General features: G+C 39.9%; 2 protein-coding genes across 2 annotated transcripts in view; both read left to right on the forward strand.

Annotated features, from left to right (window-relative positions):
• ovol1a (ovo-like zinc finger 1a) overlaps positions 1 to 6,995 on the forward strand; it is an 11,268-nt gene extending 4,273 nt beyond the window's left edge. The window contains exons 2-5 of the mRNA XM_080052352.1: positions 2,630 to 2,940; positions 3,384 to 3,602; positions 4,321 to 4,465; positions 5,694 to 6,995. Coding sequence (XP_079908478.1) covers positions 2,630 to 2,940; positions 3,384 to 3,602; positions 4,321 to 4,465; positions 5,694 to 6,034 — 1,016 coding nt within the window. The 3' untranslated portion in view covers positions 6,035 to 6,995. The remainder of the gene's footprint in view (positions 1 to 2,629; positions 2,941 to 3,383; positions 3,603 to 4,320; positions 4,466 to 5,693) is intronic.
• A 4,618-nt stretch (positions 6,996 to 11,613) lies between these two features.
• The window catches only part of cmasa (cytidine monophosphate N-acetylneuraminic acid synthetase a), a 14,473-nt gene continuing 6,086 nt past the window's right edge, over positions 11,614 to 20,000 (forward strand). Inside the window, exons 1-3 of the mRNA XM_080052155.1 lie at positions 11,614 to 11,996; positions 14,656 to 14,798; positions 17,396 to 17,551. Of these exons, the coding sequence (XP_079908281.1) occupies positions 11,770 to 11,996; positions 14,656 to 14,798; positions 17,396 to 17,551 (526 nt within the window). The 5' untranslated portion in view covers positions 11,614 to 11,769. The remainder of the gene's footprint in view (positions 11,997 to 14,655; positions 14,799 to 17,395; positions 17,552 to 20,000) is intronic.

A 20,000-nucleotide genomic window follows, 5' to 3' on the forward strand; every position in this document is an offset into this window, starting at 1 on the left:
CACACACACACACACACACACACACACACACACACGATTCATTCATTGGTGGTGGTGGTGGGGGGTGAACAAACAATACAAGATGAGATTAAATGTGCAGCTCTAGCAGCCGTCACCAAATTGTCAGGTCAATAAACCATTAAATGTGCTCCAAGGAACTTTCAGTTTGTGTTAATTCTAGTGCCCCCTTTGGACAAAAGCGGTAGTGTTTTCACCACGCCAGCTGTTGTTCCTGGGTGAGCGTATACCCACGACAAAGGCATTAAGAAAAACTATATAAAAATAGCATTCTTTGCACTGATGGTCCTGTTTGCTGTGACATGTCATTTATGATCATCAGAGGGAAAAATGAGACTGTTTCAGAAATATTCAAAAGTTCCTCGTAGCACCTTTTTAATATGGAGAACAATGCAATAAGGAAGTTATTTTCTAATACTGATCAAATACTGTTTATGAATAAAAAAGTTTACATTTTCTTGGTAACTCTTTTTTTCTATTAAATCCTAATCCCACACGATCACTTACAACCCGATTCTTATCTGTTGACTTTCGTGTGTGTGTGTGTGTGTGACAGGGTGTGTGTGTGTGTGTGTGAGAGAGAGACCGTGTGTGTGTGTGTGTATGACAAGGTGTGTGTGTGTGTGTATAGTTTCTCATTTATAAAACAATTCTGCCAAGTTTTCAACTGGATTTTATGCATTCGTAGTATTCTTTTTTGACACTTCAAATGCATAATTGAGATGCACGTACGCTGCCGAACGGATATCTCTTTATATAGTATGAAGCGAACCAGCTATTGAGGCCGTCACAGTCACACACACACACACACACACACACACACACACACACACACACACACACACACACACACACTGAAAGGGCTTCTATGGGCCTATACATCTCTCTGTCTTTGACTGGCGTATTGTTATATTGGTCTCGTACGCAAAACACACACACACACACACACACACACACACACACACACACACACACACACACACACACACACACACACGCACACACACACACGCACACTGTACGTCTGTGTGTGTACCGTTAACCCTCCCGGTTAGCTGTCTGTTCATTCATCTTTATAGCTGCGCTGCATTTGCATCTTCATTTGAGTTTTATCAGATTGTGGCTCGTGTACTGTCAACTGATTCCTTGTCTCGTTCTCCGAGGCCTGAACAAACACACACACACACACACACACACACACACACACACACACACACACACACACACACACACACACACACACACACACACACACACACACCTGTATGTTCAGAGGCTGAAAGGTTTTCTATGGGGCTATCACTCTCTTTGAGTGGTGTTTTTGTTATATTGGTCTCATATACGCAAAACACACACACACACACACACACACACACACACACACACACACACACACACACACACACACACACATAGACAGGCATCCAACCCTGCGGAGGCGGATTGTTTGAGGAAGGCACAGAGCTGGTGCTGCAAGACCGTCTGGTTGGACAAGTCTATCTGTGTGTGTGTGTGTGTGTGTGTGTGTGTGTGTGTGTGTGTGTGTGTGTGTGTGTGTGTGTGTGTGTGTGTGTGTGGTTTGTGCATAATAAGTCGCACTTAAAAAATAGGCCAAATGTGCACACACCCATTCACCCACACACACACACACACACACACACACACACACACACACACACACACACACACACACACACACACACACACACACACACACACACACACACACACACACACACACACACACACACACACACACACACACCCATATGCATACACCTGATATTAACTCTGTGTGTGTGTGTGTTTGCTAATTGAGAGATTGTGCAAATACACTATGAACTGGTGGTGTCAGCTGGCGCCCTATTGTTGTGAAATTTGTACAGCTCAAGATATTGCTGCCTCGGTGTCCTTCTGTCTATCTCTCTCTCTCTCTCTCTGTCTCTCTCTCTGTCTCTCTCTCTCTCTCTCTCTCTTCTCTCTCTCTCTCTCTCTCTCTCTCTCTCTCTCTCTCTCTCTCTCTGTACTCCTGTGTTGATTTTAACGGTAAAAACAACATAATTAGGAAAATAACAGTGTGGTATTTTTGAAAAACATAACTGATTTGAAGTGTTCTGAGTTCTACATACTAAGAATTCCAAACATAATTTTTTGTTCAGTTATTCTAGTATGAAAGAAGACATGATGTTAAGGAAGCAACATAGACAGAAAAGCATCGGTCTCAAAATTGACCAGTGCTTGAAAACAAAAACATGTTTTCGCCTGCATCATCTCGCCATAATCATTATTTCAAGTTTAAGAAGACACTTAAGGGAGGGGGGCTTGTGGTGTATTGGTTAGACCCCCCCCTTCTCCTCCCCCTCCATAGAGTCTCAGTCCTCTTCACAGCAGACCCGGGTTAGAATCCAGCCCGTGGTCGTTCTCTGCATGTCATTCCCCCCTCTCTCTGACCCATTTCACCTCTGTCTCTCCTAACTGTATAAAAGCAAAAAATGTCCCGAAGAAATGAAAAGAAAGAGAAGATACTTAAAGGCCACCATACACTAACTAACTCTCTCTCTCTCTCTCTCTCTCTCTCTCTCTCTCTCTCTCTCTCTCTCTCTCCCTCCAGTCTCCATCTACCCTCCCTCCTTCCTGATGATGGGAGCTGAGGCGAGCCCAGCTGAGCCCGCTCCCCTCTGCCTCACCAAACACACACACAGTCACACCAACGAGTGTGTGTGTGACAGTCAGACCACCAAACACACAGTGTATGACGGTCAAACCGGACAGTGTGTGTGTGAGGGTCAGACTCAGGCAGAGCTGCCCTCCTGCACAGCGCTGGGACGTCCCATCAGCCCTCTGTTTGTGACGGGGGAGAGGACTGACATCAGGAGGAGAGCGCAGGCCGGGGGGGCCACGTATATACGCTCCAAGATCAAGGTTAGCACACAATTTATTTTATTTCGTTCACCTTAAACCTCCTATGAGGAATTGTTAGTGTTTCTGAAACAGTCTCATTTTCCCTCTGATGATCATAAATAACCTGTAACAGCAAACGAGACCATCAGTGCAAAGAATGCTATATATTTGTTTTTGGGGCGTCATTTTCAAGCTTTATTAGACAGTACAGAGTTGAAATGGGGAGACAGAGAGAGAGAGGGGGGATGACCTGCAGTAAAGGTCCACGGGTCGGATTTGAACCCGTGACCACTGCAACGAAGGCCGGAGCCAATATGGTACACGCTCTATCCACTACGCCACCGGAGCGCCCCGAAGAATGCTATTTTGATAAAGTTATTGATAATGCCTTTGCTCGGAATTGATTTCGCAGGAACTTCAGACAAAATGAAGTCAGAATCTAATCAGTAATCTCTACCCCACAGGTGACTACAGGCGAGTTGGCTCCCTCTCCCTCTCCTTCTCCTCTCCCTCTCTCTCTCCCTCCGCTCCCCATCCCTCCATATCTACCTCCAACCGCCACCGTGTTGCCCATGACAACAAGCCCCCCCTGCCAGGAAGCTGCTGTCTCCATGGTGACCAGGTCGTCGGGTCAAAGTCCGAGTTCTTTGTCCAATGGTTCCACGCCGCCGTTCATGTGTCAGGTATGAAAACCAGAAAGCTTTTCATTTTAAGTTACGTGCTGTATAACTGTAATCTGGACATTTACCTGAAACATTCTCCATTCTCTGCTGTCAAAAAAAGTTTATTTATATGTTAATTGGTCGTATTTAAAGCTGCAGTGTGTAGAATTTTGGGTTTTATTTCCTTGCAGATTTTGTAGAAAGTAATTATAATATCCATAAGTACATTTAATTTAGTGTATAATAGCTGATTTCTTTTTTTTTTATTATTATTTTTTCCCTTAGAAAGGGTCTCATATATGTCCATATTTCTGCATATTTTGGACCAAGGCCTAGGGCCGCCATCTTGAAAGTGTCATAGTTGGAATGTCATCAGGTGCATTGTTTAAAATTTAGAATTGTTCTTGTCCTTGAAGGCCACTGTAGCTTCTGTTATTATTCTAAAGGGTTGGGGTTACCCAGGGAGTGTTGCATTCTAGAACTTTGTAGAACTTTCTTGATGATGTCATATTACACACTGCACCTTTAAGTGTGGATGTATGTGAGTATGTAGCGGTTGTGTATGCGAGTTTGTGTAGGCGAGAAATGCCTGTCACAATGGATGGTTAAGTAGACAGTATGTAGTATATACATGTTGAGTAGGTAGGAGGGAGGACGTTAGTAGGGCAATAGGTTTTCTCAAACACAGTCTTATAAACACATCCTAACTGTTCCCCCCCCCCCTTGTTGCTGTGCGTAGATTTGCCAGAAGACTTTCCAGTACCAGCGCATGTTGAACCGTCACATCAAGTGTCACAACGACACAAAGAGACACCTCTGCTCCCACTGTGGCAAGGGCTTCAACGACACCTTCGATCTCAAGAGGCACGTCCGCACACACACAGGTAAGGATAGGAACGGCTCACCTTTACTCACTCGAAAACACTATGGAGGCCTGTTAGGGACATAGGAGAGGGGGGAGGGAGATTTTTTTCCATTATGCATTTTGTGAATGTCAACATATATTTCCAACTGTATACCGCAGTCCGCACATACACAGGTAAAGATAGGAATGCTCACCCTTTTTTTCTTCCACAATATGTTTATTGTTTTTTTTGTTTTTTTTTGCAACATACGCAAAAAGACATTTGCACCATATTAATAAGAATACAAATTAAGCAATTACTTAAAAAAATTAAACGAAAACAATTATGATCAAATATATGAAACACCTTCAACCTCAAGAGGCACGTCCGCACACACACAGGTAAACATAATAATAATAATAATAATAATAATGGATAGGATAGGATATATAAAGCGCTTTTCAAGGCACTCAAAACACTCAAAAGGGTTCCAGGTTCCATTCATTCACACACAGTCATACCGGTTAAGATATAAACGTTCATCTTTACTCACTCGCATAGACTACAGAGGCCTGTTAGGGACATAGGAGAGGGAGGAGGGAGATTTTTATCCATTATGCATTTTGTGAATGTCAACATATATTTCCGACGTCTGGAACTGTCTGGAAAGTTTATTCTCGACATTCTTGCTTTGATCTTGAAGTGTATAATGAAAAAGAAAAAGTCCTCCTCTTATTTTTTTCCTCTACCGTGGCCCGTATAATTTTCCGTACTTAAAGGCGCTACGAGGAACTTTTAAATATTTCTGAAACAGTCTAATTTTTCCCTCTGATGAACATAAATTACATGTAACAGCAAACAAGACCATCAGTGCAAAGAATGCTATTTTTTTATAGTTTTTCTTAATGCCTTTGTCATGGGTATACGCTCACCCTCAAACTTTATCTGGCATAGTAAAAAAAAATACCGCTTTTTTCCAAAGAAGGTGCAAGAATTAACAAAAGCTGAAAGTTCCTCGGGGCACCTTTAAACACACACACACAAGAACACACACATGACATTTTTTTCCCGCATTTCTTTCTTTTTTTATTTATAATTTATTTTTGTATTATTATGAATATTTTTTTTATAACTGTTATTATCTAATTATTTAATTATTATTTAATTATTTATAATGGTTTAATATTATTATTTATTATTTTCTAATAATTGTTATTATCAAATTATTTAATTATTATTATTATTATTATTTTATTTTTTCCTCCAGGCGTCCGTCCCTACAAATGCACCCTGTGTGAGAAGGCTTTCACCCAGCGTTGCTCTCTGGAGTCGCACATGAAAAAGATCCACAGCGTCACGTTGAAATACGCCTACAAGGAGCGGCGCAACAAGCTGTACGTGTGTGAGGAGTGTGGGCACACCATGGACACCCAAGACCAGCTGCTAATGCACCTCCATAAACTACACCCGGACAGCCACCTGCTCAAGGGAAAAGGCCTGAAAAGAGGAGGGGTAGGCGGGGAGGAAATGTCGCCGGAAGGGTCCTCAAATCCTGGATCTCCACAAGGGCTGGATAGTGACGATACCACCGGATCTATGGAGCAGTAGATTGTAAGGGGGGAAGACAAGCGAAATGACAATCTCAGGGCAGTGTGGATGGATGGATGGATGGATGGATGGATGGATGAATGTGTTTACTGGTGTGTTTTAAAGCTACAGTGTGGAACTTTTCATATAATTGAATGTTGGTTGGTTGCATTCAAGTCATTGCTAAAAATGAGTTGACACAAAGTTGATTAAGCCTATTATCAGCTCCACAAAACTCTCTCTGTGTTTCTCGGTATGGCAGCGTTTACAAACTGGTGCCCCCCCCCCCCCCCCCTAATATTGGTGTAGGAGCTCAGAAAAATCCCCAAGAAGCGCCCAAGAAATGTTTCAGTTGTTGATTCTACTGCTAAGAAAGAAAAAAAACCTGGACGTACAGCAGAAGGTATAAAATCCATGAGCCATCACTGAAGGCTTTACCTCATGTAGATGCACCGACAGTGTTGTTGTAAATAGTCACAATTCCTCATGGGGGGCTACAGAAGTTACACACTATAGCTTTAATACAAGAAGTCATAAAACATTGCAGTGGGGAAGGTACATGTGTGTGTGCTCTGTAAAAATGTAAAATTATAAAGTTAGAAGATCATTTGTTGGCTCAAATCTAGGGCAGTTTTCCTTTAAAACTAAAGAGTCTAAGTGGGCCTCAAAACTCAAGAAATCGAGTGAAGACAATTTTACTTTTTGTGTGTGTGTGTGTGTGTGTGAATGTTGATGTGTGTTGTATGGATTTGGTTATTTCTCTATATACCACAGACTGCAATGTTAAATGTAATAATGCACCAAATAAGGCCAAGTTTGAAACTGATACATATATACTGTATATATTATATATATTAACATGGGATTGTGAGCTATGTCAATATTTTTCTTCTTTTCTATTGCATGTGAATATTACCTGTGGGCTTTTTCTGTACAGCGAGAATACATGAGTTTTTCTATGAAAAAAAGTGCTATGTTCATTAAAGGGAATAATATATTACACAAAAATGTACTAGTTTTTTTTTTAATCTTTTTTGTCGCAAATTAGGTTTTAATTATGTATTGCATAATCTGAATCAACAGTGATTGAAGTTAATTGTGTGACCCGTTAGCTTGGGTTTAAGGTTGCTTAAAGAGGACCTATGATACTTTTCGACTTTTATGACTTATAAACGTTGTTATAATGATTTATAGTCATGTTTAACCATACTAGAGTATCAAGTAATTACGTACTTGCATTTCGACGTATTCCCTGCTGACCGTCTGGGGTGGCTATGCAGAGCACTAAAAACTATGGCAGCCAGTCGAGCCGAACTTGTTCAAATTTCCGGTATGTGTGTGTCACCAGATCTTTTTGCCATATATGGTCAGGCAAGCTCCCAGGTTGCTATATATAGCAGGGGTGACAACACTAGACCAGTGTTCGCTTAGCTCAGCCGGTAGAGAGATCGTCTACGAAGCACGTCCCGCCCGGGCTGATTCTTTGCAGACATTTAGAATCACGACTTCCCTTCGCAAGGTAACCAATCACAACGGAGTTGGGTTTGCAGGAAGGGGGGGAGGGGGCGGAGATGGCAGAAGCAAAGTGTTTACAGGGCCTGCTGGATCGCCAAAATAAGAGAAAGAGCTTCCCGAAAATCTACATAGTTTTTTGTGATGTGATTCGTGTCAGGTTGCTCCATAGCAGTTTTTAACAAGAAATTAAGACCAGAAAAGTAGTATAATAGGATCTCTTTAAGTCAGTTGGGGGTTAGACCCTTGTATTTGCAAATGTTGAGGAAGATTGATACTGAATTAAGCAAGTTTCTGCTACCAAATAATACCTAAGTACATTTATATGGACACTTATGAAGGTTTTAGGATCCTCCTGCCATTTTAAAATGCCAAACCGGCCCCCTATAAGATTATGTATCCTTAAATTAAAAAGTGCATTCAACAGAAAATACGTTGTTGTGTGCATAGATAACCAAGATTGGATTTATTTTATTAGTTAAAATGCATCTATCAGGTATATTTAAAGGTGCTGTAAGCGGAATGGTTCTTTTAGCTAACCTCCTGTCAGTTGCTGCAGTTAGCAGTCCCCTCGCTCGTCCCTACGTCACCACATTAATGCACTGCGGTCTTCAAGCAGCGAGTTAAAACATGATAAAAACCATCAAAACAGACATTGGGAAGGATTTTTACCTGCTCCGCCATTGTAGGCGCATACACATTCACCCATATGTCGCTCTGGCGTGCACCGGCAGTGAGACCATGGAGTGTATATAATATATATGAGTGAGACGAGTATTGGTTGGTAGCGTTCTCTCTTCTGATTGGATAAAAATTTCGGCATACTACAATAAGTTTATTTGCCGATTACATGCAAAGCAGCTGACTGAGAGATCGGCTTTATGAAACACGCACATTATGTAAGTGATCACTGTATGAATAAAGAGCGATTTAACACTTATATTAACATAAATAAACCACTTACTTCACCTTTTAACTTCAGTTTAGCTATATGATTACGAGGCTTAAGATTCAGTTCAATTTCCTCATTGCTCAAATTAGTGAATGGGTTGGAAATACTGTACATAATACATCACTTATAAATAATTACATCACAACGCCCAAGTGAAGACAGAAAAACGTTGCAACAGACACTAACGGAACTATTAGTGTGTGAGTGTGTTGACATCTTTATAGCTGTAAAATCTATTGTGGTCGACAATTAGACAAATTCTATTCTAAAAGGCCTACTTCACCGGTTGGAATATGAAGGTGTATGGAACTCGGAGATCCTATTTAGTATAAATGTGCGAAAAAAAATTAAATCAGATCATCCTAGCCTGAGAAAAGGCAGAAAGAGTGTTTTATGGTCTCACTGTCTAACCCTGCATTTGGTATGGTTAGGATTAACAGGACAGCTGGGCCAAGGGAAGACTGAGGGAAGAAAAACCTCATTCATTATATTATAATAGTTATTTTATAATGATAGAACGCTGGTTCCGTATGGGTGAAGTATTCCTTTAACACAGACAGTTCAAACTTTCTGTGTGTGTGAGTGCATAATATATGGCTGTTCATTAGACTCTTTAGACTGCTTTTTCACCCCCCCATCTCCAACCCAAAGCTTTCGAGTGTGACTTTCAGAGAGAGAGAGAGAGAGAGAGAGAGAGAGACAGAAGAGGGAGACAGAGAGAGAGGGAGAGAGGAGAGGAGAGGGAGAGACAGAGAGAGGGAGAGAGAGACAGACAGACAGACAGACAGACAGAGAGAGGAGAGGGAGAGAGACAGAGACAGAGAGGAGAGGGAGAGGGAGAGACAGAGGAGAGGGAGAGACAGAGATGAGAGGTAAATAATGTTTGGGATGGCTGTTATACACTTATTTCAATGGTTTTTCACCCCTAAGCTTTTGAGTGTGTGTAAGAGAGAGAGAGAGAGACAGAGAGACAGAGAGAGAGAGACAGAGAGAGAGAGAGAGAGAGAGAGAGAGAGAGAGAGAGAGAGAGAGAGAGAGAGAGAGAGAGAGAGAGACACACACACACACAGAGACACAGAGAGAGAGACAGAGAGAGAGAGGGAGAGAGAGACAGACAGACACACACACACACACACACACACACAACACACACACACACACACACACACACACACACACACACACACACACACACACACACACACACACACACACACACACACACAGAGGTATATAATGTTTGGGAGGGTGAGGTTGGATTCTTGGTCTCTGTCGGGTCTTGTTTGGAGGATTCCTGCATCTCTCTCTCTCTCTTCTGCCCCGGGATACGTGGAGGCGTAACGGACACATAACGGTCTCAGTTTCACTCACACACGAACCGTTTGTTTTCAACAGTTTCGAAATCGGAAAAAGTAATTTTGTAATCGACACGACACATTCTACACTGTGAATCACGCTACATCATTGGGACGCATTGAACGCATTGGGATGTTTTAAAAGCTAGCCTACTTAAAGGTGCAGTGTGTAATATGACATCATCTAGAAAGTTCTACAAAGTTCTAGAATGCAACGCTCCCTGGGTTAGAATAATAACAGAAGCTACAGTGGCCTTCAAGGATGAGAACAATTCTAAATTTTAAACAACATTCCAACTATGACACTTTCAAGATGGCGGCACTAGGCCTTGGTCCAAGATTTGCAGAAATATGGACATATATGAGACCCTTTCTAAGGGAAAAAAAAATAATTCAAAACATTTTTTTCAGCTATTATGCACTAAATTAAACGTACTTATGGATATTATAATTACTTTCTACAAAATCTGCTAGGAAATAAAACCCAAAATTCTACACACTGCAGGTTTAAGAAATGCTAAAGGAATGCAATGGCGGATCTAGCTTTACCAATGTTTTTTGTTGTTTATGCGGTGATTCACTCGTAGCCTATAGCAACAGTTGTTTCGTGTCCAACGTTAATCTTTTTTTATTTAGGCCTATAGGTCTAGGTTTTATTTTATAGGCTAGAGAGGACATATTAAATAGCATTCATCAATCAAGGAGGGGAGGGGTTTGAAATCTTGACACATTTGAATCAACTTAATAACTATATGCTAAAGACATTTCAATGCCTTTAATGCGGAAGTATAGGCCTAAATAGCCTAGTATAAGTATAAGTCATTTCTCAATCCACCAGCAATGTCCAAGAGGTGGCGCTGTTTATCACTTTAAGACACGTTGAGTTAATGTGTTTAGTAAAAAACTATCCATATATTGTGTAGACTGTATTTTTATATAGGCTAGTAACATGTCAACATAATAATATTACAAGATATAGCATTACCCAGCTGGACCTTGACAAGTGGCCTCATCTAAAGGAGATCAAGGTAAAGGAAATTGATGCTGATGTGGAACTTCTTATAGGAGTAAATGCACCCAAGGCTATGGAACCATGGAAAATGGTCCATATATGCCGTTAAAAACACTGCTAGGATGGGTGGTTAATGGTCCACTTAGGTCCCCTGTCATGGATGATGAAAATCCTGTGGCCTTAGTGAATCGGATCTCAATTGTTCACCTCGAGCAGCTTCTGGAGAAACAATATGCACACGACTTCCAGGAGAAAGGATATGAGGAAAAGAGGGAAATGTCAGCTGATGACTAAATGTTCATGCAGATTGAATCAAGTTCTGTGGCATTCAAAGACAGTCACTATTAGGCTACTTAGGCTACCTTTACCTCTTCGTGACCGAAACATCATAATGCCAAACAACCGCCAAATGGCTGAGCAGCGAACAGTTCACCTGAAAAGGAAATTCCAACGAGATCAAGTTTATGCTACTGAGTATAAGGGCTTCATGGGTGTTATTATTTTGATAAACAGCCAAATATGTCACGACAAAGGCTATTGTAAAAAATGTTGATGACACCAAATTATCAAGATGAATATGAAATATGAAATAAATGACAAATACATTACATTTATAAAATTTCGTATTGACAATTAATAATAGTTTTTAATTTTTTTTGGACAACTTCCTCCGCCGGGCAGCAGATGGCGGAAGTGAGTTTAACGCTAAACTGTATCAACATTTTTATCAACAACAGAAGAAGAACGAATCCGGATCCAGTCCATACAATCCATCCATAAACTACCTACGTATTTTGATTACTTTACCACACCTCCTTGTTACAGCGCCTTTTAAGACGCACACACACACATACATACACACACACACACACACGCTCGCTCACACACATATCGACACGAGCTTGTAATTCCCTGAGGAGTCGCCATGGCAGCAAGGAAGAGAACCGTTCCAGGGGTTGACAACGGGGCGACAGAGGGAGACATGCCCGACAACAAGCACCTAAAAGCGGGCACCAAGAGGAACGTCGCCGCGCTGATTCTAGCCAGGGGTGGAAGTAAAGGAATTCCCCTTAAAAACATCAAAATGTTAGCCGGGACGCCCCTCATTGGATGGGTGCTCAGGGCTGCCGTGGACTCCAACTTATTCAGCAGGTAAAATAACTATTATAATAATGGTTTTCATACTTATAGGGTATTATAATGACTTCTACTTGAAAGAGTAACCCCAAAAATGCAATCCCAAACTTCCCATTGGCTTTTAAGTCTTTCCGCATGTCTATATAGAGGCTTAAAAGGCATTTAATTCATTAATTCATCAATTCATCCAAAAATAAGGTCTAAGTTGTTAGCCGATGTGTCTGAAATGAATCTTTTCAACAGTCGTAAAAATGCTTAGGTTTTAAGTTAAAGGCCTACTTCACCGGTTTGAACATGAAGGTGTATTGAATTCTGAGATCCTATGTAGTATAAATGTGCAAAAAAAAAAAATCGGTTCATCCTAGCCTGAGAAAAGGCAGAAGGAGTGTTTTTTTTAACCCTATATTTCTCTTTCTCGTGACATCACAGAAAGAGAAATATAGGGTTAAAAAAAAACTTACTTTGTAAATATTACTGTGATGTCACAGTAAAAGACATCACAGTAATATTTACAAAGTAAGTTTTTCAATTTCAATTGATTTCAATTTTTTTTGCACATTTATACTACATAGGATCTCAGAATTCAATACACCTTCATATTCAAACCGGTGAAGTAGGTCTTTAAGATGTAGGCTTAAGTTTGTTACAAATGTAAGTAGGTCTTCCTTCTTTTTTTTTGTATTGTAAAAATGCTCATGTTCATTTGATTCCCAGCCACATTCAACCAGCGACCACCCAATCATTGTTGTAATATAATCTTGCACTTCATATAGTGGAATTACAGCCAGAATTTTACTACGCATTGCTCTGTGCAATTGAGTATGTGACAAATACATTAAACTAGCTTACTAAACTAGCTAACTATTTTTTGGGGGTTTTTCTGGACATTTCACCATGTGTATTCAGAGTGCTGTTAGGTTTGTTATCTTTAGTAAATCATCTTCTTTGAGAGAATAATAGAAGCAGGGGGCGCCCTTAGCTCAGTTGGTAGGGCGTCCCCCCCCATGGGCCTCGGCCAGCAGCGGACCCGGGTTCGATTCCGGCCCGCGGTCGTTCTCTGCATGTCACTCCCCTCTCTGCCCCATTTTAACTCTGTCTCTACACTATCAATAAAGCATAAAAATATCTTTAAAAAATAAAAAGAATAGAATAGAAGCAATAAAAACCTGTTAAGTCTAACTTGCTGTGTAAGTTGTTGTTAAGCTTTAGAGACCCTGTTATGTTATAGGTTGATATTTAACTATTTTCTGAGCTCAATTATAAACTAAAAACAAAGTAATGTTAGACAAAAAAACTGGCAATGACGTAGGTACTGTATATGAAAATAGTTAAAGGTGCAGTGTGTAACTTTGGGTGTGTCAGAGAAGTGAATTTTTTTTAAGGTATACTCTTCACTATAGATGAAAGATGAAATGATATGAAAGGGGCGACTGTGGCTCAGGTGGTAGAGCGGGTCGGCCAATGATCGAAGGGTTGGTGGTTCGATTCCCGCCCTGCCACTTGTGTCATGGTTGTTGTGTCCTTGGGCAAGACACTTCACCCACCTTGCCTCATGTGAATGTGGATAGTTAGCCTGCTGCTATCGGTGTATGAATGTGTGTGAATGGTAACGTGGGAATGGAAACAGGTCTCCCTTGAAAATGAGTCTCCGGTCTCAATGGGTTTTACCTGTATAAATAAAATAAAATAAAATAGTGCATAACAGTTCAACATCATTGCAGTGTCAGAAACATGGATTAAAGAAGGCAAAAGCATGGACTTTGAACTAAAGGGATTTAAACTGGTTTGTGCCAAAATATAAGGTTTGAAATCGTAAATACAATGTGCTCTGCTATTGATAACCTAATGGAATGTGTGACTATTGAAATTCAAATGAAAGATAAATGTTAATTATCAGCTGTGTGTACAGAACACCCGATTCAAAAATGGAAGACTTTATAGAATACATGGGAGAATTACTTTCGAAGGCAAATCAAAATAAGATATTTATCTGTGGGGATACAAACATTGATTTACTTAAAAAAAAAAAAAAAAAAACTCATTCACTGACTGAATAATTTGTAAATACACTGCATGTTATGGGACTGCAGCCGAGGTCAGCAGACACACTGACTGTTTTGAATACTTTTGCAGATGTGTTTAGACTACTAGAGAAGAATTGGACAAGGCCACATCACTATCTGCATTGTCACAGGAGAGAGGAAAATGGAAAGCATGTCTGTTGTACACTGGCAATGAATAAGGAGACCTAAAATTGTCTGTGTATTGGAATGCATCTTCTTAAAAAAAAAAAAAAATAACTGTTTTATTTATCAGTAGCTGTGTATCTGTGTATCTGAATCTGATGGCAGTGGGGGCGGGACCTGATAAGCCTTTGTCTTCTCCTGCTACCCTTCGGACGATAACACAAAGTAATATGTGTGAATATGCAAAGAGAAAATTGTGTATTGTGTGTAATTCTCCGGAAGAATAATAATAAATAAAAAAAATTATATAATGTTAAAATCCCCTTTTATATTCTCCATAGCAACCAATTGTAACTATTTTCTGAGCTGAATTATAAACTAAAAACACTGTAATGTTAGACAGAAAATAGATTCTCACGTGAGGTACACATGAAAACCGTACATAACGAGCACAGTATAATGATACATCCTCTTTACATTCCCTACAGTGTGTGGGTGTCGACAGACCACGATGAGATCGAGCGAGTGGCTAAGACTTGGGGCGCTAAGGTTCACCGCAGGAGTCCTGAAGTGTCCAGAGATTCCTCCACCTCACTGGAAACCATCCAAGAGTTTCTCCGGCTCAACCCAGGTAACACAGCTCTCTGTTTACACTGACTGTTTGTTTAAAGGTGCAGTGTGTAATATGACATCATCAAGAAAGTTCTACAAAGTTCTACAAAGTTCTAGAATGCAACGCTCCCCGGGTAACCCCAACCCTTTCGAATAATAACAGAAGCTACAGTGGCCTTCAAGGACAAGAACAATTCAAAATTTTAAACAATGCACCTGATGACATTCCAACTATGACACTTTCAAGATGGCGGCACTAGGCCTTGGTCCAAAATATGTAGAAATATGGACATATATGAGACCCTTTCTAAGGAAAAAAAAAATTATTCAAAAAAGAATTTCAGCTATTATGCACTAAATTAAATGTACTTATGGATATTATAATTACTTTCTACAAAATCTGCTAGGAAATAAAACCCACAATTCTACACACTGCAGGTTTAAGTAGTGTTTTTGTTTTCGCCCATGCCGTGCACCATTGTTTTGTCTTGTTATTATTTGAATGTTGTGCTCCATACCATGTACTATGGTCGAGAGCCGTAAATACATAAATAAAATGTATTAGGGCTTGTTTATTAAGAGTGTGTGTTCCCGTTTAATTAGTGACAAAGTTGATGGTTTGTTTGATCTTGAAGTATTCTGTTTTAATCTTTATTTTCAAAAAGGGTTTATTTATTTTTACTTTTTTTATTTATTTTTTTAAGATTATTATTTTTTTCTTCTCCGGCTCAACGCAGGTAATGAAGCCTCCACAGCAGATGCTAGTTAGACTGTGAGGGCACTAGGTTTTACATTGACTGTTTATATATATAGAGGTTGTGTATTAAAGGTTTCAACTCTGTAGTGTTCCTGTTTGATAGGTGACAAAGGAGCTGTTTAATCTTGAAGTATTCTTTTTTTTTTTTTTTACTTTTTTTTTCAAAGAGTTTTTTTGCAGGAGACATTTAGCAAATAGCCTGAGTTCACTCATCCAAATGGTGATGTGGGGCTCAAGCTTGAGGCTTAACCTCTAGCTTTTACAAAGTGCAATCACATTATTTACCGGGAATTCTAAGTTTTTTTTTTTTTACTTTAAAAATGTTCCAGTTTTAATCGACGTCACATTTGAAGGGTGCAGCAGCCAGTATACCTTTTTTATATTGAAGCCAGCTTTTAATTGAAGTCCAAATATAATGTATAATCGGTGGGTGCACGCTGAATATTTCTTCAACCGTCTCACTATCCCTCTCACAGAATCCACCAGAGTTGTTATCCCAACTGAATCTCACATGTTCAGTTGGTGGTTACGGCAATAATTAAAACAGGATGATGCTGCTCGTCAGCTTCATTGTGGTAGGACCCGGCTGGTTGGTCGATTGGCCAGGTTTCTGAAAAACTGGTCAGACCTGCTCTGTCGTGTCATCCTGAAGACTCATGTCAAAGCGTTTAGAAGGTTTAGTCCCCAAAGGGAAATTGGGGAGAGAGAATTTAAATTTGTAGACCCAGGAAAATTACAGAGTAACTAATGTAGAAGAACTACAAAAGGTACCCAACCTGTTTTTTCATGGGGTCCAAATACTTTTTACAACGACACCCAGACACAAGTAGCAGGTAGGCCTACATGTGTTTTCCGTGAGCAGGAACGACTCAGGAAATATAATCCAGCCAAAACTGTTTAATATCAAAATCCAATCTTGTCACCATTTGGCACACAAAGGGTTTATAGGATGGATTATGTTTGAAACGGTTACACTCCGTTGTGTTCTCAATCTGAAACATTTTGAACATTTCTGCTTTTCTACTGCTTTTTAAATGGCCGTAAGCGGAGCCGCGGCTCTGTGTAAACACACAACTTTGAATAGATATTGACATAAATATCTAAAAATAAAGTTTAGCTCAGTTAGGTTCTTGGCTTCCAAAGACCATGGGCCCCCCAAGTGGCTGGGCCCTAGAAAGCCTTCCCACTTTCTACCCCTTATGGGCGGCCCTGTCCCCGCCTACCCGCCACATGTCGAATTGTCCTTGGGCAAGACATTGAACCCCAAATTGCTCCCGATAGTTAGCTTGCACCCTGCGTGGTAGCTGCTGCTGCTATCGTTGTATGAATGTGAGTGTGATTGGGTGAATGTGTACAAAACAATGTAAAGCGCTTTGGGTCTGTGAAAAACCAGGGAAAAGCGCTATATAAGTGGAGTCCATTTACCATTTACATTTCTCTCATGTATCCTCCTTAAACCTGCAGTGTGTAGAATTTTGGGTTTTATTTCCTAGCAGATTTTGTAGAAAGTAATTATAATATCCATAAGTACATTTAATTTAGTGCATAATAGCTGAAAATGTTTTTTTTTATTATTTTTTTTCCCCTTAGAAACGGTCTCATATATGTCCATATTTCTGCATATTTTGGACCAAGGCCTAGTGCCGCCATCTTGAAAGTGTCACAGTTGGAATGTCATCAGGTGCATTGTTTAAAATTTAGTATTGTTCTTGTCCTTGAAGGCCACTGTAGCTTCTGTTATTATTCAAAAGGGTTGGGGTTACCCAGGGAGTGTTGCATTCTAGAACTTTGAAGAACTTTCTTGATGATGTCATATTACACACTGCACCTTTAATACCTCCCCCTGTGTGTGTCCTTAGAGGTGGACGTGGTGTGTAACATCCAGGCCACGTCCCCCTGCCTGCATCCCTTCCACCTCCAGGGGGCTCTGGACCTCATCACCCAGCAGGGCTTTGACTCCGTCTTCTCTGTCGTCAGGAGGCATCAGTTCCGCTGGAAGGAAGTCAAGCAAGCCTGTGAGTATAGAATGGGTTAGGTTGTCTTTATTAGTCAATTTTTACACGAGGCACATTTAAATTTGTCTTTTCCTCATATCCCCTCTCAAGTCACCACACTCCAGAGGGGGTCAAGCAAGCATGTAAGTCTAGAATAGAGTAGAGTAGAATAGAGTAGAATAAAAACCTTTATTGATATTATAAGTCAAGAATAAGTTAAGTTTTCTTTATTAGTCAATTTTTTCACAAGGCTACATTTAAATTTGTCTTTTCTCATATCCCCCTCTCAAGTTCCCACACTCCAGAGGGGGTCAGAGAATAGAATAAATAGAATAGAATAAAAAGCTGTATTGATATTATACAAAGTACAACAAGATTAAAATAAGCTTCTCCTTAACCCATTGATGACGGCTGCTGCGCGATGCCACATTGCCTCTCCTGCCTGATGCTGCATCGTGCAGCATTATTACTTTATCTAATTTTTATGGCATTCCCAGCATAGAATGCACTGTCATTGGTTCAAATACACATGAGGTGGATTTTGTTGATTTTTAAGACCACGTGACCACCCAAAAGTTGTGTGGTTTGCCGAAAATCACATCAATAAAAAAAATAAAAAATAAAAAATAAAACAAAATAATAAAAAAAAAATAAGCCGGCTGTGTCAGCGATAGTGTATTACAGAACAGTTAGTGGCGTTTGGTGCGCAGAATCAAGGTCTACTATAGGCTACTGACGAAAATCACACTAAATATTTTATATTATTTATTCTTTTTTTTCTCCCCCATCTAATTTTGACGATTTTTAGAAAAATTTGTTGGTGTGTAAGCGCTAAGGGAGCATGTTTAAATAAAACCTGTGAACCTTAACTTTTAAATGTATTTTATTTCATGTTTCTATGTGCTACACAGGCTCAGATATTAAGGTTTTGGTAGACTTGACAATTCGTACTATTTTTTCAGAAAACCCTCAGGCATTAAGGACATGCATCCTAGATTGCCAAAGTCATCAATGGGTTAAGGTGCATAATAAAAAATAAATCAACATACAATATTCAGACAACAGTCAAAAATGAAGTCAAGCAAGTCTGTAAGTCAAGAATACGTTATGTTGTCTTTATTAGTCAATTTTTTCACAAGGCAACATTGAAATTTGTCTTTTCCTCATATCCCCTCTCAAGTTCCCACACTCCAGAGGGGGTCAGAGCGCAGGGTCAGCCATAGTACAGCGCCCCTGGAGCAGTTTGGGGTTAAGTGTCTTTGCTCAAGGACACAATGGTAGAGATGGTGGGCAGCGTAGATGTAATAGCAGCCACCACTAGTTTTACTACTAACACCCTCCTGTCCGGTGCCGGGGATCCAACCAGAGACTAGAATAGAATAGAATAAAAAGCTGTATTGATATTATACAATGTACAACAAGATTAAAATGAGCTTCTCCTTAAGGTGCATAATAAAAAAATAAATAAAAATAATAAATCAACATACAATATTCAAACAACAGTCATACCAATATATTATCAGCTCAAATTGTGCAAGCGTTTGTACATATAAATATATATGAATAAAATATATCGCATTGCTAAATAAAATTATTGCACAATGTAGTAGGAGGGGAGATTGCAGTACAGTACTTGTGTGTGTGTGTGTGTGTGTGTGTGTGTGTGTGTGTGTGTGTGTGTGTGTGTGTGTGTGTGTGTGTGTGTGTGTGTGTGTGTGTGTGTGTGTGTGTGTGTGTGTGTGTGTGTGTGTGTGTGTGTGTGTGTGTGTGTGTCTGTTTCTGTGTGTGTGTGTGTGTGTGTGTGTTGTTGGGGTCTCCACCGTGCATAACAACACAGTTTAATGGTTGCTGGAAAAAACATCAGCCTACTGAATTAAACACAGAAGGAGTTGTCAGTTTATGAGAATATTAAGTTAACTTTTTAATACATTTTCATGATACATTTCATGCAGCGGACTGTGTGTCGGAAGGCAAATGCACCGCCAGTAAGTCCTATTAAAATGCTATTTATGAATGAATTGTGCATGTAAAACGATATCTGATGAAGCTGTTAATTGAAGGAATTACCTTTTAGTTGCACAGTGCATGGACAAAAAGAAGAAAAAATAATACTTTTGCAATATAATTTAGGCTATGCAAGTTTATTTGTATAGCAAATTTCAGACACAAGGCCATTTAAGGTGCAATTACATTTAGTCCAATATCGGAGCACCTTAAATTCTGTCTTGAAAGGTAATATTAATTCCACAGCAATTGTATTTAAATGTATATGTGCTACGAGGAACTTTTAAATATTTCTGAAACAGTCTCATTTTTCCTCTGATGATCATAAATGACATGTAACACCAAACGAGACCATCAGTGCAAAGAATGCTGTTTTTATATAGTTTTTCTTAATGCCTTTGTCATGGGGTATACGCTCACCCAGGAACTACAGCTGGCGTAGTAAAAACACTACCGCTCTTGTTTC

Source organism: Ammodytes marinus (assembly GCF_949987685.1).
Source record: "Ammodytes marinus genome assembly, chromosome: 23".
NCBI lineage: Eukaryota > Metazoa > Chordata > Actinopteri > Uranoscopiformes > Ammodytidae > Ammodytes > Ammodytes marinus.